This window comes from Auxenochlorella protothecoides, assembly GCF_000733215.1.
Source record: "Auxenochlorella protothecoides strain 0710 unplaced genomic scaffold scaffold24, whole genome shotgun sequence".
NCBI lineage: Eukaryota > Viridiplantae > Chlorophyta > Trebouxiophyceae > Chlorellales > Chlorellaceae > Auxenochlorella > Auxenochlorella protothecoides.
Window position 1 is genome coordinate 242787 of NW_011934249.1, and position 19896 is coordinate 262682.

The 19896-nt window shown below is 62.6% G+C and overlaps 6 protein-coding genes across 6 annotated transcripts in view; 3 read left to right on the plus strand and 3 right to left on the minus strand.

Annotated features, from left to right (window-relative positions):
* F751_2505 (hypothetical protein) overlaps positions 1–801 on the plus strand; it is a gene marked incomplete at both ends in the record, with an annotated part of 3790 nt that extends 2989 nt beyond the window's left edge. Inside the window, 2 exons of the mRNA XM_011400257.1 lie at positions 306–448; positions 711–801. Coding sequence (XP_011398559.1) covers positions 306–448; positions 711–801 — 234 coding nt within the window. The remainder of the gene's footprint in view (positions 1–305; positions 449–710) is intronic.
* A 468-nt stretch (positions 802–1269) lies between these two features.
* On the minus strand, positions 1270–1683 carry F751_2506 (UPF0585 protein C16orf13-like protein A; the record flags this gene model as incomplete). The annotated part of the gene is made up of 1 exon (XM_011400258.1): positions 1270–1683. One exon carries the CDS (start codon positions 1681–1683, stop codon positions 1270–1272), a length of 414 nt encoding a protein of 137 aa, XP_011398560.1.
* A 1133-nt stretch (positions 1684–2816) lies between these two features.
* F751_2507 (putative ATP-dependent RNA helicase DHX35) lies at positions 2817–12481 on the plus strand (the record flags this gene model as incomplete). The annotated part of the gene is made up of 27 exons (XM_011400259.1): positions 2817–2839; positions 2913–3024; positions 3167–3250; positions 3422–3478; positions 3643–3705; positions 3825–3884; positions 4046–4147; positions 4354–4432; positions 4703–5047; positions 5152–5526; positions 5780–6218; positions 6411–6583; positions 7929–8077; positions 8364–8443; positions 8608–8674; positions 8829–8902; positions 9027–9156; positions 9388–9582; positions 9789–9866; positions 10095–10394; positions 10649–10759; positions 10880–10975; positions 11138–11223; positions 11419–11543; positions 11715–11900; positions 12075–12231; positions 12388–12481. 27 exons carry the CDS (start codon positions 2817–2819, stop codon positions 12479–12481), a joined length of 3840 nt encoding a protein of 1279 aa, XP_011398561.1.
* Positions 12482–13962: 1481 nt separating this feature from the next.
* F751_2508 (Lysophospholipid acyltransferase LPCAT4) lies at positions 13963–16065 on the minus strand (the record flags this gene model as incomplete). Its single annotated transcript, XM_011400260.1, has 5 exons — positions 13963–14055; positions 14251–14578; positions 14726–14967; positions 15201–15407; positions 15535–16065. The coding sequence occupies 5 exons, from the start codon at positions 16063–16065 to the stop codon at positions 13963–13965; spliced, it is 1401 nt and encodes a 466-aa protein (XP_011398562.1).
* Positions 16066–17092: 1027 nt separating this feature from the next.
* Positions 17093–17762, plus strand: F751_2509 (hypothetical protein; the record flags this gene model as incomplete). The annotated part of the gene is made up of 3 exons (XM_011400261.1): positions 17093–17169; positions 17266–17371; positions 17682–17762. The coding sequence occupies 3 exons, from the start codon at positions 17093–17095 to the stop codon at positions 17760–17762; spliced, it is 264 nt and encodes an 87-aa protein (XP_011398563.1).
* A 43-nt stretch (positions 17763–17805) lies between these two features.
* Positions 17806–19896, minus strand: part of F751_2510 (Protein SERAC1) — a gene marked incomplete at both ends in the record, with an annotated part of 6336 nt that continues 4245 nt past the window's right edge. Inside the window, 5 exons of the mRNA XM_011400262.1 lie at positions 17806–17911; positions 18118–18501; positions 18878–19047; positions 19230–19340; positions 19459–19550. Coding sequence (XP_011398564.1) covers positions 17806–17911; positions 18118–18501; positions 18878–19047; positions 19230–19340; positions 19459–19550 — 863 coding nt within the window. The remainder of the gene's footprint in view (positions 17912–18117; positions 18502–18877; positions 19048–19229; positions 19341–19458; positions 19551–19896) is intronic.

Consider the following 19896-nt stretch of genomic DNA (forward strand, 5'->3'; position numbering starts at 1 on the left):
GCGACCGGCCGCCGCCAGGCGAGCCCCTGGCCCAGCCGCCCGAGGCGCACGCCGCGGGGCGCGACCGCCCCCGGCGCGCGCCGGCGGTCGTCGCGGCCGCCGCGGCGCAGCGCACGCAACGCCGCGCGGCGGGCGATGCGCGCGCGCGGGCCTGGGCGCGCGAGCTGGTCGAGGAGGCGGAGTACGAGCGGTATGACGCGATGGGTGCGACGCGCGAGGTGCAGCAGCGCGCGCGGCGCCCCGGCGCCGCCGCGGCTCCCCGCGGTTCCCGCGCGCACGCGGACCCGGGGGCGCTGACCGCCAAGGAGGTCTACGGCTCCATCCTGGGCGCGCTGGGCGCCTGCGTGGCCGGCCAGGAGGGCGTGGCCGACCTGGCGCGCTGCGGCTCCTGGGACAACCCGGCCAAGCCCCTGCTCTTCAGCGCATGCGGGGGCTGGAGCGAGACGCGGTGGCACGTCGGCGGCGCGGCCGCGCCCCCCAGGTGCTGACGAGGAAGGGGGGGTGGGGGTTCAAGTCCAGTGTGTGTGAGTGTGTGGTGTGTAGCGGGAAGGGGAGCAGCCTCTGGCGATGCGTGAGTGAAGGAGATCTGGTCTTTGTGAGGGCGTCGCTGCCTCCCTCCTGCTCACCTGCTGTCGCTGGCTCGTGGCACTGGCATCTGAGCACTGGCTCCCCAGATTCACACCCCGCGTCCCTCCACAAAACACGCACAGGATCCTGGAGGTGAGCTCCGACCTGTTTGCGCCGCGGGCATTGGCGCTGGAGGAGGTCGGGGCGCGGCCGCCGCTGCCCCTGTTCCACTGACGGCGCCACGCATGGCACGTTGCATGCTTCTCTCCCCCCCCCGTACCAAAAAAGCTGTCCTCTGCATCGGAGCCCAGTCCGGATGCCGGCCACCTGTACCCCGTCGCCGGCGGGGGGTGCACCCGCCCGTGCACCCCCTCCCTGCCACACTTGACACGAGGGCCCTTGTATGGGGCGGTCAAAACCCCCCCCACCCCCAGGTCTAGCAAACCCCTGGCCGGCCACCCCTCCCTTCCTGACGTACACATCGTTTTGACGGTGCTCGCACCCGTTTGCCCCTCCCTGCCTTTGCGTGTGGGGGTGACCCTCCCCACTGGGGCGCCCTCCACCCCTTGCCCGAGCCCTCTTCGCATGCCAGACTGCCCCGCTCACAGCGAGCCCGGCAGGGCGTGGTTTTTATCTTGCGCAATGGAGCCATGTAAGCAGCCCATCCAGGAGTCGGAGCGTGGGTGTCCGCTCGCCGGCGCATCAGGCACGCTTCTGGAACACAAGCATGTAGTTGTTGGCGGGCATCTCCAGCCGCGCCAGCAGGCCCAGACCCTGCTCTTCGGCCCGCGCCTCGACCTCCTCCACGTCGCGGTAACCCCACGCGGGGTCGGTGCCGCGCAGGTAGGCGTCGAAGGCCGCGTTGGAGGCGGGCTCCAGCCTGCCGCCCACGCGGAAGGGGCCGTAGATCATCAGCAGGCCCCGCGGCGACAGGTTACGCCCCGAGCCGATCAGCAGACCCAGCGTGGCCTCCCAGGCGGTGATGTGCGTCATATTGACGCACAGCACCGCCTCCAGGGGGGGAAGGTCCTCGGGCAGGGGCCAGGGCTCGGGCTGGGACACGTCCAGGACCAGGGGAGGGAGCACCGCCGGGCTGTCGGAGGCCCACGACCGCATGCTGCGGAACCGGGAGAAGGGACGGGGCCGCGCGCGGCGTGATCAGCATGTGTGGAAGCCCAATTGATCGGAAATACCTTGATAACAACTGTCATGTGCGGGCTGTTCGGGGATTCGTACTCCAGCCCGCGCAAGGATTCCTCTCATACCTGTCCAGGCAGCTGGCGTCGCGGTCGGTCGGAAGCCAGCGCACGTTGGGCAGCTGTGGGCTCAAGCATGCAGCATGGTATCCCGAGCCCGACGCCACCTCCAGCAAGGTGTATGGGGTGGTCTTCTTCCCAAGGTGCGTCCTCAGAACAGCCCCGATGTGTGGAGCATTCCTGGGTGTGTGTAGGGGAGGGGGGATGTCGGAAGATGGCCCCGTGAAGAACAATGTGATGCATCGTAACCCATAGATCCAATGCCATTGCATGTTACAATGTACTCTTAAGACTGGGCTACCAGACAGCGCGGACCTCTCCGTGGGCGTAGTGCCTTGCGAGGAGGCCGCTCCCGGCCGGGCAGGATGGTGCGGTGGTGAGAATGCCATTAGAGCTTTAAGGGAGCTGGCGCGGACGCGCCATGCCTATAATCTGTCTGCAACAATGTAATTTTCCCCGAAGTGAACCCCATGCATGTGCCTAAGATGGTTTGGCATCGACCTTGATCTGGCGCCCCTGGCAGATTCTCGGAGACCTCCAGGGCGCGAAGATCCGCCACATCCTGCGCGGGCAAGTGCTAGCCCGGACGTATGCCAGGATGCAAACCCTCTTGCACGACCCAGGCCCACCAACATGCTGTTGTTGCCTTTGTGACCTGTTGGACTGCTATAACAGGTGTCCCGGGCCGTCAACATCCTGGCGCCGGGGAAGTACTTGTCTGAAGCGCACTCAGCTTGCCCTTTAAAACCCCTCAGGGCTACTACCAACACGCTAGAGGCTCTGGTTGGACGCAGTGGTGCAGCAAACAACTTTTGTATAGTATAACTCTGGGTTTCGCTCAAAGTTCAAGCATACGGGAAGGGTAGCGGCGCGCTGTGCCAATATGTCCAGCTCGAGGGTAGTGAGACGCTCTCGAGAGCTGCGCTCCAGATTCGTAAGGCAAGTGTGGAAGGGACATCAGATGTGTACTTTGCTTTGTAAGGGGCGCAGGCGATGGCGCCCTCCCCTACCCCCGGGTGAGCGTTGCCTGTGGGGTGCCAGCAGCTCACGCCTTGCTCCGAGCACTCCCCTCCCTTAATTGCGGTGCAGGTGGTTGACCAACGATGACCCCAGGTTCCCCTACCACCCTGAGTCTGCTGTGCGGCCCAGCGTCATCAAGAGCCGCGGCATGGAGATCCTTCAGAACCCAGTGTATAACAAGGTACAATGAAGATGTTTCCGCATGGGTCAGTGTCCCAGCGCATGCAAGGGGGTCATTCGCAAAAGGGTCTGGATGGGCGGCCCCAGCTCATACAGTTGCCGGCATGCGAGCATCGATCTCCATCCCCCAAACCTCAATGCAGGGCACTGCACACTCCCTCGTGGAGCGGGAGAGGCTTGGCCTCCGCGGCCTGCTGCCGCCCTCTGTCCTGCCTGTCCAACGCCAGGTCAGCACGTAATGTTGGTGTGTGCACCCGCAGGAAGTGTCTGAAGGATGCTGTGTATCCCTGCCAGCTGCAGTCCTGCTCCCCACGGCATGCCAGCCATGGGTTTCCAGCGCAGTGGCCTCTGCCACTGCCTGCACCTCGTCAAGCTCTCCCTTCCACCCTCGCCTGCAGCTGTCACGGACCATGGACAGATACTGGCATGGATCTGACTTCATCGACCCTTCCCAGGTGTGTTCCTATTGTGAGACTCACCTTCCCTCTCAGCCCCTGCTTGCGGGGAGAAGGAGGTTGACGCCCCAACGCATGATGTGGCAAGGGTGGCTGTGGCTCGTCGCACTGCAGGTCACAGTCCAGACCAAGGATCATCCAGTCAACACCCCCCCACCTGCCAGGTGGACTCTGGGGGCGTTACCCACGAGCACACCCGGAAATGGCTGGTACTGAGTGATCTCCAGGTGCGCCCCAGGATGTGCAGCATGCACGCAGGGCGAGCTTGGGAGGTACTGGGCATGCTGGCAGCCGTACATTGTCTCACCTGGATGCCGATCGTTCCTCCCTTCCCTCCTGCAACCAGGATCGCAATGAGACACTCTTCTACAAGTGCCTGATGGATAACTTTGTCGAGATGGCACCGGTAAGTTTGACTCCAGGATAGTCAACTCGAATGTGCCGATTAGGGTGCCGTCTGCCCGTGAGAGCACAGAGTAGGGACCTGCAGTGCCCTGTAGGCTCCTGAGGGGCATGAAGGAGGGCGTCTGATTGCCATCACCTCATCGCCGCCTCAAAACCCTGCAGATTATTTACACCCCCACGGTCGGCTGGGCCTGCATGAACTACCACAAGCTGTACCGCCGCCCACGAGGCATGTACTTCTCGGCCGCCGACAAGGGCATGATGGTGCGTTGCTTCTTGGAGGTGGTATGTTTGGGGCGGGGAAGGCCTCTGGCTCATAACATGATGAAAGGGTCGTGAGCACTGCTATACTGGGCAGTGACGTGCCCTGGGATGCAGGTGCCTGGAAGGGCAGCTTGTGTTGGGGGCTCGGGAGGTGTGCAGGGATCAGGGCCCTCCTCCACCAACCCCTCACTCTCTCGTCTGCGCAGTCAACCATGGTCCACAACTGGCCCCACGATCACGTGGACGCCATCGTGGTCACCGATGGCTCCCGGATCCTGGGCCTCGGTGGGTGATGTGACACAGGGAGTGGGTGTGTCTATATCGTGGCTCCCAGACGACAGGGAAAATACTCCCGAATGGCGTGCTGGGAGCCAGGCAGGGTCCCAGGCCAGCCACGAGTCGGCTCTTTTTGGTCTCATGTTCTATCTGAAGGCCTTGGCGAGTGTATTCAGGTTCTGGGTTACCCCCACACCTCAGCAAGTGTGGGCCATCGCCCCAACCAAATGTCTCCTGCACCCCCCTCCTCCCCCCCCTTCTCTCACATGAAACCAACAGGCGACCTGGGCTGCAACGGGCTGGGCATTCCCATCGGCAAGCTGGACCTGTACGTCGCGGCGGGGGGGTTCCACCCCAGCCGCGTGCTGCCCTGCGTCATCGATGTGGGCACCAACAACGAGGCCCTGCGCTGCGACCAGTGGTACATGGGCCTGAAGCAGCCGCGCCTGGCGGGCGACGCCTACTACCAGCTGGTGGACGAGTTCGTGCAGGCGGTGATGGGGCGCTGGCCGCACGCCGTGCTCCAGTTCGAGGACTTTGCGCTAGAGCACGCCGGCCCACTGCTCAAGCGCTACCGCGACCACCACACCGTCTTCAACGACGACATCCAGGCACGCTGCGGTCGTGGGGCCCGGGGAGGGGGTGGGGAGGGGGGGGAGAGAAATTCCCCAAGGGCGGGTGCCATGATCTCCGCATGCCGCTCACATTCCAGCCCTCCACCCTCTGAGGCGCTCACCTGACCCATCTGATTCTGGTCAAAGCTGGACAAACTCCGCATCCCAACTCTCCTACCGCCACTACCCCAAACCCCACCTACCAGGGCACCGCCTGCGTCGCGCTCTCCGGCTTGTATGGCGCGTTGCGCGTGCTGGGCAAGTCCCACGCTGACCTCACCGCCCAGCGCATCCTGGTGGTGGGCGCAGGCAGCGCGGGCATGGGCGTGGTGACCATGATTGCCAAGGGCATGCAGGCGCACGGCCTGACGCCCGAGGCGGCCGCCGCCAACTTCCACGTCATCGACGACCGGGGCCTGATCACCACGGCGCGCGAGTGCCTGCCGCCGCACGTCGTGCGCTTTGCACGTTCCGACGAGCAGAGCACGGGTGGGGTGATTGATGGTGGTGTTGTATGTGTGGGGAGTGGCGGAGAGGGAACGGAAGAAGGGGGGGTAGCAATGGGGCCAAGCGCCCTGAGGGTGCTTCATTTCTTGAGGGAGGTGCAATTCATGCCTCTGCAGCTCAGCGTGAGCCCCGCAGCAACCGACCACCAGGAGGCGTGCTGGCACCCTGCCGCCCTCGCTGTACGTTCTCTGCGTACAGACATGCCCCCCGCTCTCCCTCTCTGGCACACACACAGAGGGTGAGAGCCTGGTGGAGTGCATCACGCGCGTCCGCCCGACGGTACTGATCGGGCTGGCCGGCGCGGGGCGGCTGTTCACGCCGCCGGTGCTCCAGACGCTGGCCGCGTACTGCGACCGCCCCATCATCTTTCCCATGTCCAACCCCACCGCGCGCATGGAGTGCACTCATGAGGAGGCCATCCGCTACACAAACGGCCGCGCCGTGTTTGCCGCAGGGTCGCCCGAGCCGCCCGTGGTGTGGCACGGGGTCACCAAGGTCCCCTCCCAGGCCAACAACATGTACATCTTCCCGGGCGTCGCCTTGGGCGCGCTGCTGGCGCGAGCGGGCACGGTCAGCGACGCCATGCTCATGGCGGCAGCCGAGGCCCTGGCCGCCGAGACCAGGCCCGAGGAGCTGGAGCTGGGCATGGTGTTCCCTAACATGGACAGGATAAGGTGAGAGGTTGGTGGTGGTGCTGTTATGTGTTGGGGGGGGGGAGGGAAAGGAGTGAACATCCCCAAGGGAGAATGGGCTGTGCATGGGTGTCTCAATGGTGCACCATGGCGATGGCCGGCGGTTCGGCAGGGCAGTTTATTGAGAAATGGAGTTTGCCTGGCTGAGCACTTCCCGCTCCCATCCTGGCACAGGGACATCTCGGTGGCGGTGGCTACAGGGGTCATCAAGGCGGCAGACGGCTTGATCCAGAACAAGAAGCTGCTGGAGGCCATCGATGCCGGGCCAGAGGAGCTAAAGGCCTTCATCCACAACCACATGTATGGATTTTTAAGGGGGTTGTGGGGCATTGTGGGGCTTAGGGAAGGTGGTAGAATGGCAGCGTGGTTTCCCCTTCCTGTCGATACTAGCATTCCCTCCTCTAGACAAGAGTGGGGGCTTCACATGCGTCCCCTGAGATCATGCATCTCCAATTGACCTCCGCAACCCAGCTCTGTGCCCTCAGCTTCTCCAGATTGAGAGAGGCATGTCCGACACTCCTCCCCACAGGTTCCATCCCGAGTACACAAACCTTGTGTACAAGGGGTGAGGCGCCTTGGAGTTGGCACACATGTTCTTCTTCCCACAGCAGACTACCTGAAGCGAGTCGATCTAGGTTCAATGGCCATCGTTCAAGCCTTTGGCGCTGGCAGCCAGCAGGTCCACAGTCGCTATCCAATTATGTTTGCCTTTGGCTGGGTCTGCTCAGCTCACACTTGATCTGCCCACACGGTTCCTCGTCTGTGTAATTCGCATCAGCCGCTCATACTTTTCCAGTCAGGGAGTGAAAGCAGGCTTGACATGTTGAAAGTGGTAGTGAGCGTGCACTCTGCCTGCCGGAGCCAACAGCTGCAAGCATGAACTTACTACCGATGCATGGTGATCTCGGCGCGCGCAAACAGTCGGCACAATTCCTTCATCGTAAAGTATCAATGGACAAGGGTCTCCCAGGCCGATGTCCTCGTGCAAAATTATAAACAAACTGATATAGAACAAGACCACATAATGGCACTTGGGGCCTCTGTCCTCATCGGTGCATGATGTGTGCACCGTGAGAACGGGGTGCCTTTAATACTAACCCGGGGATCCGATGTCTGGATTCAGACGACCGGGATCGCAGAATGCGACAGCATTTGGCCTATCCTTCGCTGCTGATCGGGACACCGACAAAGGAAGTGCCCCTCCCATCCACAACCCGTGAGCTTGACGGTGCTGGTGGCGGTCACAGGAGTCACCATGTAGGGTCTCCCATGCCAGGTGCATGCTATCTCCGTGCATGCCGTCTTTCTCGGAGGCTGAAGGGCTTGCAAGCACCATCACAGGAACGAGAGGCTGAGCCTGGCAGAGCAGCGCCGGGCACTGCCTGTGCACGCCCACCTGAAGGAAATCTTGTACCTGCTGGAAAACCATGCGACAACGGTCGTGGTGGGGGAGACAGGAAGCGGTAAAACGACTCAAATACCCCAGTATCTCCATGAAGCAGGTGCCGGTGTGCGCTTGGGAATGTGGGTTGTGACTTCAGGGGGCCATTGGATTTGGTATGGAGGTGTCGCGGGAAGCCAATGGCCTCGACAGGATGCCACGCCCTTGCTAGTACTTACTCGGCTGCAATGCAATATCATCTCAAGGCCCTCGCTGCCTCCACCAAGCGTGTCACTCCCCCCACCATCCAGGTTGGACGGCCGGGGGCAAGATGATTGCTTGCACGCAACCCCGCCGCCTGGCTGCCATGACCGTGGCGGCTCGGGTGAGCGAGGAGATGGGGTGCAGCCTGGGCCGCGAGGTCGGCTATGCCATCCGATTTGAGGACAGAACCGAGAAGGTGAGGGGTGGATGCTGCGGATGATGTGGACGCTGTCTCGGTAGGGTGCAGCACGATTAGAGGAGCAGGGAATGGAGTGACAGGCAATGTTGTTGGAAAGCAGTGCCTATTGCTCGTCGTGGATGATGGCAATGGACTGGAGTGGGTGGGTAGCTGGTCACTCTACCTGCCACATGGTTTGTCCTCAGTCGAGAGAAGACTGTGCAGGCCCCATCGCTGGTCCCCGTATCGGCTGTACTGCGTCGGCCCAACCACTAAACCCTAAACCCTCGTGCACACACCGCAGGGCAGAACGTGCATCAAGTTCTGCACCGATGGTGTCCTGCTGCGTGAGATGATGTCTGACCCCTTGCTGACGGACTACAGGTGAGAAGGTGGGGCCGGGATTAAGATTGGCAAAAGTGTTCACAGGTGCAAAGCTCTGTGCTTTCCATGGAGGTTGGGTTGGCTGGCCATCTGCGTGTCGTTTCTACAAGTAGAACAGGAACCTTTCTGGAGTTAACCCCACTACCCCCGTGCTTCCTCTGCAGTGTCATCATGGTGGATGAGGCACATGAGCGCAGCCTGGCAACAGACCTTCTGCTCGGGCTTCTCAAGGTACCCATCAGAGGAGTGCTTGATGCCCATTCCTGGCCATGCCCAGACCTTGTGGTGTTCTGCTGGGACACACAGTCAGCATGCACACTTGTCATGGGCAGCGTCTTGTCCCCATCAATTTCCATTAACACACCCTCGTGAACTGTCGCCGCAGAAAATTCAACGACAGAGGCCAGACCTTCGCATAATCATCTCCTCGGCGACCATCGAGGCGGAGCGCATGGCAGCGTGAGGAGATATTGTTGGCATGGGTCGTTGGGTGTGCAGCTGAGTGGCACTGGATTCCTGGGACCATGCCCAGAGCACCACTGCTCGGGAGCGACGCCGTGGTTTCTCACCGTCACACATGCAGGTTCTTCAGGGCTCCCACTGCTGCCAGCAAGCCACGGGGCCACCCCTTGCAGCACTCTGAGGCAGGCGCCGATCAGTTCTCGGGGAACCCTGCCCTGCTCAGCGTGGAGGGCAGGGCCCACCATGTCCAGGTGCGAGGAAAGGGCCAGAGTGGATGAGGGGGGGGTGTCAAGCGCTCACAGGCACCCAGGACTGGCGCCACGCATCTCACCTGCGTGCAGAGTACCAGAGCCTGGACGTGGGGTGAAGCATGGGCAGGAAGCCAGACCCCCTGCTTGGCCGTGTCCCCGCCTGAGACCCTACCAGCTCGCACGGCGTTGCTCTTTTCAAACCGCATTCCCCCCTTGTGCACCCTGCCCCAGGTGCACTACCTGGACGAACCCTGCTCAGATTACCTGGCAGCGGCTGTGGAGGCGGCGCTGCAGGTGCATCGCCAGGAGCTGCCGGGCGACATCCTCATCTTCCTCACGGGCCAGGACGAGTGCCAGGCGGCGGTGCGCCTGCTCGAGGAAGAAAGCCAGAAATCGGGCCACAGGAGCGGCCAGCTGAGGTTGCAGGTGCGCGGGCAAGCTCTTGGTGATGTGTTTGGAGAGAGATGGGGCGTTCCTGCTGAGTGGGCCGGGATGCTTGAGCCATGATGGATGGAGTGTGCGACTGGCCCGGCAGCCTCGGCGCCATGCATGCATGCCTGCAAACGTGATTCACTCTCCCACACCGGCCCTGCTGGTCCCTCACATTGAGCCGCGCGCCCACACCCCACCAGGCGATGCCGCTGTATGCCGGGCTGCCGGCCGCCCAGCAGCTGGAAGCCCTGAGCCCAGCCCCACGAGGGGTACGCAAGGTGAGCAAGGGTGAAGCCTTCGTATAGATGGTGGGGCTTGTTAGGGGAGGGGCGTGGCGGGTGGCTGCATGATGACAATGCAAAATCTCAAATGGGAAGCAAGGATGCAATCCGGTTTGGACAGACAGCTGCCCTGGCCGCCCGCACTTCTTGCCAGCCTGCGCATGGATGTCCATCAAGTGGGCACCTCACACCCGCGGCCACGGGCAAGCCCCCCCCCTCCTACAGGCCATCGTGGCGACAAACATCGCGGAGACGTCGCTGACGCTGGAGGGGGTGGTGTACGTCATAGACTCCTGCTTCGCCAAGCAGCGCGCCTACAACCCGCTCACGGGCCTGCAGAGCGTCCTCATCACGCCCATCAGCCGCGCCTCCTCCGCCCAGCGAGCCGGGCGGGCGGGTCGGGTCAGGCCCGGCCACGCTTTCCGGCTGTGCACCGAGGCTGGGTGGGAGGCGCTGCCCGCAGCCACGGTGCCGGAGATGCAGCGCTGTGACCTGGCTGGGGCTGTCCTGCAGCTCAAGGCCCTGGTGGGCAGGGGTTGTGAGATCCTGGGACAGGAGGGGGAGGGACCTGGATGACAGGCTCGGGAGTGAGGGTGGCAGGGCTTCATGGTCCTTGGGAACAAGGGGACCCCACTTCCATCTGAGCTCCTTCTTAGGCTGGCACCCCCTTCTGTCATTTTGCTTCTTAAGCAGGGGCATGGTTGGTTACGCGGTAGCAAGACGCAGACGAGGCAAGGATCCCACATACCCATTCACGCCATCTGCCTTGCACCCAACAGGGCATTGGCAACATCATGCGGTTCGAGTGGCTGGCACCGCCGCCGCCAGAGACCATGATTCGAGCGCTGGAGAGCCTGCATGCCCTTGGGGCGCTAGGCTTGGATGCAAAGGTGACTGGCTTGGGGTGGCGACTGGTGGTATGGCAGGCATGCCAATGCCTAGCAGGTAGTCCTCCAGCTCCTTCTTCCGAGGCCTCTAAGTATCCTCCATCCCTCCTCCATGCGCTGCAGTTGACAGCGCCCCTGGGAAACCACATGGCTGCCATGCCCCTAGACCCCTTCTTGTCCAAGATGCTCCTGGAGGGCTGCAGCCGAGGCTGTGTTCAGGTATAGCATTGAGCTTAGGCATCGGTCGTGAGCCATCCACAGTGGTCCAAGGGGGCCGAACCAGCAATCAGCTGACGTGTCAACCCTGCACCCTGAGTTCCATGCAGCAGCAAAAACTCGTCTCCACGCTGGAATTTTTCGTCGCTTCCTTATTGATTGCAGGAGATGCTCACCATTGTGGCCATGCTGTCTGTGGAGAGTATCTGGGCACCCGGGAACAAGGTGGAGGTGGATGAGGCCAAAGCAAGGTGAGGTGCTTTGGGCAATGTAGGGCAAGGCCTGCGGACTGGTGTATGTAAGACACTGCTAGTGTTTGGCCAACAGCACCAATGCCAAGCTTCCTGCATGCAGATTACACAATATCGTCACCAATCCTGCTCATGCCCACCCTCCATGCATTGTGCTCAACCGTCAACCCCCCACCCCCCTTTAAATTCATGTAGATTTGGGGTGGCGGAGGGGGACCTCCCCAGCTTCTTGAACATCTGGAAGGCCTGGCTAGCTCGTGTGCGGGACAAGCGCTGGTCGTACAAGAACTACGTTAGCCACCGCTCCATGCTTCGAGCAGGTCGGTGGCAAGGGTTGCTCTCTGCCATGGCAGTCTGTTGGTGTGTCATACCCATTTCAGATCTGCCTCCTGGCAACCCCTCAAAACATGGATGCCATGCCTGCACACCCACCGCATCAGCCTCCCTCACTCAAGCATCCATGTTGCCCCGCCATTCTATCCTGGCTGCAGCCGACATCCGTTTCCAGCTGGAGTCGCACCTGAAGAGGGCAGGCCTGGACTGGAGGTCCACAGCCTTGGGTCCTGGGGCACAGGGCGACGCAGCGTCAGGGCTGCTGACTGTTCGCAAGGCCTGTGCTGCTGGGCTGTTCATGCAGGCGGCCCGACTCACAGAGGAACTCGTCCTTGATAAAGCAGGTGGGATTCGTGCTTTATTGTGCGTCGTGCTTTGTCTCCTCTGGGGGAAAGGTGTGTGTATTCATGTATCCGGACGAGAAGAGAGTGGGCCAGACGATGTGCCGCCTGTGCCCATCCAGCCTGATTGCGACACGCGTGTACAATGTCAAGTATCAGCCCTCTCACCTCGACCAGATGCTCGAGATGCGGGTGCCAGTGTGTACCGCCTGGTCCGATCTGGCGGGGGCGAGGCAGCTGCCGCGAAGCTGCGCATACATCATTCCAGCGTCCTGTTCCGCTGTCGGCCATCCTGGGTCTGCTTCTACGGCGCAGAGCAGAATAACACTGGGTGGTGCGCAGAGGGGAGGAAAGGGGGGGGGGGGTAAGGGGGGGGGCCCATTGCAGTGTTCTGTGCCCCCTGCTGATGGCTCTCCGACGACTGCCAGGAATTTATTGCATTCCCACCTTCTCACATCTCATTGTTCATTCCCACTGATTAACATGCCAGGTATGAGATGAGGGACATAGCTGTCATAGAACCAGACTGGTTAACAGAACTGGCACCACACATGTATGCCATGGTCCATGCGCACCGACACTGACAGACATGTCACCTGAAATCTAGAGACTGATAGGGTCATGGCTTACAGTCGCATGTTCAGGTTTTGTATTAGGATTCTCACGGCTCATCGAAGGTGTGAACAATGACACCAAGTTGCCTCCAAACCTGACCGCCGCATGCCCAGCAGCACGAAACCAGTGGGCAATGTTTCGCATCCTGTGTTCCTTGAACATCCCTCGAGCATAGACAACCACCAAAAAACCACAAAATATTACTTAACAATCTCATCAGGAGGGTGGCGAGCCCGTCTCAACCCCCGCTGCACTCTCCGTGATGCTGGCCCGTGCTCAGCGGCTCGCGGCTGCGGGCCAGCCTGCGTACAGTCTCCTTAGACAGAGCTGCGCAGCATCCACGGCCGCAGCTGGAGAGGCATCCTCCTCTGGACGGTCGCCCAACCTGGAGTTTGCTCGCAGTCGCGCCAGCCACGCGAAGGAGCTCTCCGAGCTCCGCAAGGCTTGGGCTGCGGACTTGGCTGTGCAGCAGGCGAAGAAGCAGGCGGCGCGAGATGCTGAGAGGTGGGATGGGACATGTGGCGATGAAGAGGGTGGTTGGCTGAGCGTCTTGATCAGCTGATATCATTCACCCCAGTGCAAGCACCATGGGCCACATCCCCCATCATGCAGGGCCGCCAGGGAAGCTCGCCAGGCACGGCGGTCAGGAGTGGATGTAGCCGATAAGCAGGCGAGGGAGTCTGCAGCCCAGCAGGCGCTCGCAGCCGCCAAGGCGGCCAAGGTGCGGTGCTGGTGATGGACACTCGATGCTCGAGTGTTGCTGGCATCCGCAGAGTGCATTTGATGCTGGGTGCAGTGCAGTGCGTTTCAAAATGACATGCAAGTTGCTGTGTGGGGGCTTGCTCAGGCTGGCTGGGGCCCAATAGAGTGTGTTGGTACTGACTCTGACAGAGCATGGACCCCCTCACCCACTGGCTGGCCGCAGATAGAGGAGAAGAAGGTCCGAGCGCATCGACAGCTCCTCCGCGAGGACATCATCAAGTTTGCGCGGGAAGAAAGGTGCAGTGGCATTTGCCTGTGTGGGGCTCCGGTCTGGCCTGAGCTTGTGGTGAATCTAGATGTCGAAATGTCAGCAGCGCACGCAGACTGTACAGGGAGCAGAAGCTGGGTTGAAAAACCCATGAGCCGCACCCACTAGGCATACACAGGAGGGTCTACGACGCTCGCATTCTCAAAACTGTGCAGGGCGGCCGGCTTGCTGGAGGCCAGCAGGAACTGGATTGCCCCCGAGACCCTGGAGGCCAGGATCGACTATGCTCTCGAGCACCCGGTCCCACTCGTGGCTCCCCCCACTCCACCGCAATGAGCACAGCATGGGTCGCAGGGCAGCAGGCTCGAGGATGAGGCCCGTGGATGGGGCTGAGGACATGGGGCTGTGGCATCTGGCCTCGTCGGCGCCGGGTCGGCCCAGCCGACCGATGGGTCTACGGGGGGACCCTCCCCCCATCGCCTAGGCGGCCTTGCTCTTGGGAATGATGACTCTGGACCCGGCCAGGTTGGTGGTCACCCCGCCCTTCACCAGCCGCCTCTCCTCAGTGATGCCCTGTGCGGCGAATCGTGGGGTTTTGGGGGTGAGACCGCATGCGCTCCCGTCCTGCACTCATGTAATGGCAGAGCGCCGGCACAGGAGCTACCCCCTGAATGGCGTTGGGAGAGAGCGGCATGTTCAAGAGCCTAGGCACGCATGTCTGAACCTCTTGCGCTCGCCTCGCGCCTGCTCGCCAACCCCACCCCCCACCTGCTCCACGAGCGGCGCCCTCAGGGCGGCGGCCATGGCCTGCCTCACGCCCGCGGCGTACGCAGCCGGGTCCGCCCTCTCCTTCTGGCTGGGGAAGTAGGTGGGCAGGACCTGGATGGTGGCCCGGTTCAGGGGCTGGGCCAGCAGGCGGTAGACATGGAGTGGGGTGGAGGGCACGATGCCCCAGGCCGGGTTGAAGGCGCGGTGCGGGTAGGCCAGGAGGATGGGGCAGACCGGGTGCCCGCTGGCAAACGCGCCGCGCCTGAACTTGAGCAGGCACTGCGCGGCCTTGGTGGTGGCCTCTGGGGCCATGACCAGCATGGGGGCGCTGTGAGGGGGGTGAGCAGGATGGGGGAGGGGCATCGCAGGTGCACTTGGTAGGGGTGTTGCATGCGGGACCAGGCAGGGAGGCACGCCCTTGCCCCTTCAGATATTGAATTCCCCCTTTCCACCCAGCCCCTTCAGGCCCACGCACCACTCGTCGGCCACCCGGGCCTGGATTGCCTCCACGGCGTCCCCCTTGACGGTGTGCGCGTTGGCGTGGTCGGAGCTGCCGCGCCGCTCCACGAACAGCCACTGCATCGCGCGCGCAAAGGCGCCGATGAAGGGCAGGTTGGCGACGCCGGCCTTGGCCACGCCGGAGAGCGGGATGAGGGACACCAGGAGCACCGGGTCCACGTAGGACAGGTGGTTGAAGATCACGATCGCGCGGCTGGCCTGTGAGAGAGGTAGGGGGGGAGTGGAGGGGAGGGGGGGGTAAGGGGCATGTGCTAGAAGTGAATCCAGTACCAGTAGGGCCTCCGAGGGCAGGAACTCTTGCCAACAACTGCTGCTGCCTGGCACAGGCGGGGTGGGCTTTCGAAGGCAGAAGGCCGTTGCTTCACAACAATGTATGTGAGAAGAACTTCAGAGCGGCCATGTGGATCCTGCATGACACCGACCGACCCCACCTTTGCCTGCTTCAGGTGCTGCCGTCCCGTCACTTTCACATTGAAGAAGCCCGAGAGGAAGAGGGCCACGTGGCAGAGCACCTGGATCCACGACTGCACGACGGCGTGGCGCACGCCGTGGCCGCCCTTTCCTCCTCCGGGGAGCAGAGCCATGAGCGCAGCCATCACGATGTAGCCGGTGACCACCGTCACCAGGAGCAGGAGCGTCTGGAAATGGAGAATGGAAGCATGGGCTCGGGACAGGGGGCGAGCAACAGGGGCACTCCCTGCATCTGACCATGCAGTGATGCTGAAACAACCCATGTCCATCCACTCAACCCTGCCCAGCACGCACTCGGAGGAGGACCACCGGGAACATGAGGATCAGCTTGGCAGCCTCCTGAGGAGTGATGGGGCTGTCGGTGTCGATGAAGGGCGACCCCGCCGCCAGTTCCTCCAGGTCTGGGACGTGCGGCGGGTTGGGGGCCGACAGCGGCAGCGGGGAGGCGGCGGGGTCTGACCCTGCCGCGCCACCGACATGCCGGCCAGCACGGGGAGTGCTCGGGGACTTGTCTCTCTTTTGCGGCGTGCCCGCAGCTGTTTGTGACGCCTCCCGCCGCCCTGCCGTTGGCCGCAGTCCTACATCGGCTTGGGACGTCGTTTCCGGGGCCTCTGGTGGGTGCAGGCCCTCCAGCTCGGCGGGAAGAGGCTCCCGCTCTTCATCGCTGCTGGTGGAGGAGGTGTCGATGTCCAGCGGCCGACTGATGCTCAGCACACGCTGTACCTCCACCCTACGGGGCGGAGGTGCCTGCTGCTCACGCCCTTGGGACTTGGATCCGGGGCGCAGCGGTCGGGCGATTGCCTTGAACACGCCCTTGATGCCCATTCGATGAGCCCCGGGGTTGTGAGTGAGGTTCCAGGCACCAATGGTAGCTAGATCACTGGGCACGATAGTCTCGTGAAGCCCGGCTGGTTAATTGATGAGCAGATTTGCGTTCACCTGCCCGACATCTCTTTGCGTGTGATGCTGTGTAGGACGCGTATTAATGCCGAGTTGTTATGAGTTCCTGCTGCAGTGGCAGCATTGCGTGAGTCTCGTTTTGCCGACGCGCAGGAGGGGGATCTACCTCCGTTTGCCGGTGCCTCTGGGGATGCTGCTCGGAATCTGAGTGCTAGACTGCAACAGGAACAGAAGGGGATCTGGTGCGCCTTTCCCGGTTGCAGGGATGCAAAAACCGATCTTATGAATCCAGATCGACCAACACATGGCAACATGCAGCATATCTCTTGAAGTCTGCAGCGCAGATCGGTTACGGTCAGGAACCAAGAAGCACTGCCAGTCTTTGAAATCGACCATCTGCCTTGTCTTCTCCCCCATTAGCACTGGGCCATAGGTTTCTCGGTTTTAGAGTTCGTGCAAATGCTGTAATGGTAGATGCGCTTATGGTGTACTGCAATGTTTCAAGAACGTTGGCTCATAATATGGCCAGAGTATTTTGAGCACCATCCATGTCGCAAGAGGCATACTTTGACAATCAGGGGAAAGAGGAACGAATGACATATTTCTCTTCATCTCAAGTTGGAAGGTGGCCGTCCTACGAGACGACTCCTGTCAACCCAACATCATCATAACGATGGCCACGACACGAAGATTTCTGTCCCTCGCCCTCATGATCGCTCGATCGCCTTCGACTCAACCATTCCCCAACCCCCCATTTCGACTGATCAATGCTAGCAACCACCGTCAGGTGTTTTGCACCACTCGGCATTCGCCTCAGCGCACGGTACGGAACGGGGCGGGGCCGGAGTTGCTGTTTCTGTGCCGGCTAAAGTAGGGCTCCCTCCCCGACCATGCCCACATGCCCCCCAGCAGGAATCCTAGTTCATTATACGCTCGGATAGACGTACGGACCATGGCTTCCGGAAAGGTTTCAGTCCAGGAGGCAGCAAAGCTTTCGGAGGAGGGAAAGTACACGTACCTGGACGTGAGGTGCGCATCCTCAACACCTGCATGGAGGCTTGCATGTCCCGGTGCCGCGATTGCAACATTTCAAATATCTTTCGCTGCATCCATGCCCTCGAGCAGGACCGAGAAGGAGTTCGCAGCGAGCCACCCCAAGGGTGCCAGCAACATCCAATGGGCTTTCGCAGGGGACAGCGGGTTCACCCCCAACCCCGACTTTGTGTCAGAGGTGCTGTGGGGCTCCTTGTTGGGCTCCTGTCGAGGACGAACCGATGCTCTCCTGGGCAAATTCAGTTTGTCTGGATACCGCATGGGCTGTGCAGCATGCCAGTGGGCATTGGGAGGCCATGTGCACATGCATGCCTTACCAAGGGGCCACACACGCTCCATGCGTGATTACGATCCGCACCCACCCTCCTTCCTGACCTTCGACCCCACCGCCTCCCCAGGTGAAGGCCGCGTATGACAACCTGGACACCCCCCTCCTCATCGCCTGCCAGGCGGGGCGGCGCTCTGCCGCGGCCGCCGCGGCCCTGGAGGCGGCGGGGTACACCCAGCTCAAGGACGTGGAGGGCGGCTTCGGGGCCTGGACCGCTGCCGGACTGCCGACCGAGTCGTGAAGGGGCCTGGTGGTCGAGACGTGCAGAGGCCGGGCGACGGCTTCTAGGCCTCGAGGATGGCGGGGGAGCAGTAGAGCCATACTTCCTCGTGCACAGCAGGGCTCTTCTGGAGTTGCATACTGACTGTTTGCATGGTCTGATACACAGTGCTGCCAACGCGGAATTATGTATGGGTGCAAGCGGCTGGATGGAGCTTGCTGCGAGAGCCAGTCTGCTGTCGAGGGCTGTGAGGTGCATGGCGGGTACCCTACAAAAGGTGCTGCGCCCTGGACAGCACGGGAATCACAGGGCCGCCGCCTCTACATCGTCCGCAGTGTGGGCCTCCGCGCGCCGGCGCGCGGCGCTCCGTGCGCACCGCCCCAGGAAGTCCAGCGCCTTTGCGTAGGCGGCATCGGAGCGGTCGGTGGGCTTGCAGGCGGAGATGTGGTCGTGGGAGGGGAGCACGAAGAATTCGCCGTACCCCGGATAGGCGCTCTCCAGCGGCACCACCAGCGTCTTGATGTAGGCCACCCGCGTCGGCTTGCCCTCGCCAAAGGACAGCACGGCCAGGCCGCCGCGGCGGTGCATGCCACGCACCGCCGCGTTCACGTCCTCCAGGTGCAGCTCGCTGGTCTTCAGATGCGCCACGGCGCCCGCGGGGAAGCCGCCCACGTACCGCAGCTGCCAGCCCAGGTCCGCCAGGCGCGAGCCGGAGTGGGGCACAGCGTAGCTCACCAGGCCTAGCGTGTTGCAAGCCAGCCTGAGCGATTGGAAAGAGGGAAGGGAAGAGGGGAGGGTGAGGAGTTCTGGGTCATGCTGGGGGTGGGGGATGGGCAGGGGGCGTGGCGACATTGAGCGGGACCTGTGGGAATGGAGGTTGGGGCGCACTTCCGGTCTGCAGCTGGGCAGGCCGGCGGGCGGCAGCCCACCTTGTGTGGCGCCATCTCTCTGGCACCACTGCTCAGTGGGGTGGGGATCATATGATGTAGCATCCTCGAGTCACCCCACAGCCGCTAGGCGGCGCACCACTGCCGTCCACCCCACGCAGATCCCCCCCATGCCCTTCCCCCTCCTCCCGCCCGCCGCCCCCCCCCCACAGGAGACACACTACACACTCCCCCAACCCCCCTCATTACTTGTGCCAGGCGTGCCCGTTCTCCTTGGCCTGGGCTTGCGCCAGGAGCTCCTTGACCAGCACGCCGCCCATGGAGTGGCAGACAAATACCGTGGGGCGCGCCCCCACGCCGGCGTCCAAGAGCATGCCCGCCAGCTGGGCCACGGTGTGCTCGAAGGGCAGCGACTCGCCCTGCGATTGTAAAGGGTGGGTGGAGTAGGTTGGTCACGGAGATATGTCAAGGTGGCTGACGCTGCCGGTGCGAGCGTCGCAGGGTCCAGGGGAGTTGGTGGTCCTGACACCCACGCAACCGCTCCAGCTCAGCGTGGGCAGCATCGCGATCCCTCTCCCCCCCCCCCCCAAAGCCCCCTCACCTCCCACCCACTGGCAGGAGCAGCATACTCCACGGTCAGCAGGCGCGCCTCCGGGAGCTCCTCGGACAGCCAGGCCGCCGGCCAGCAGGCGTGGTGCTCAAACGCGGCGCCCTGCAGAGGTCGGGAGGGAGGGGGGGAGGGTCGATGGCAGACGGGGAGCGTGGGGGACGAGTACGAGTGTGCAGGGGATTGCAGGGACCCGGTGAAACCCCGCTCCCACCCCGCTCACCTTGCCCGGGCGCGGTGAGCCCTCCTGGCGCCACGTGGCAAAGGCGCCGCCCCGGATGCCGTGGACGAAGACCACGTCCATCAGCGGCGTCCCTGGCAGGTGTTGCGTGCAGGGAGGGGGAAGGTAGGATGCGCGACCCCAAGCACATGTGATGAGCCCCTGACCGGGAGGGGCAGTCGTCAATGACCCCGCACAAGCCCTCCATCATCAGTGCATCCCTCCCTCACACCACACATCATAAGAGTGCACCCCCCGCCCAAGTACACAAAAAACACGACCCCGGGCTCACCAGGGCCCGTGGCGTCCCGTCCGCACCGCGCCAGCACGGCGTGGTGCTCGGCGCCGGGGACAAACAGGTGCATGCCGTCGCGCAGAACGAGGCGGCGCTCGCCGCGCGCCCCCGCCCCGCCCGCCGCGCCCTCCGTAATAACTTCGTAT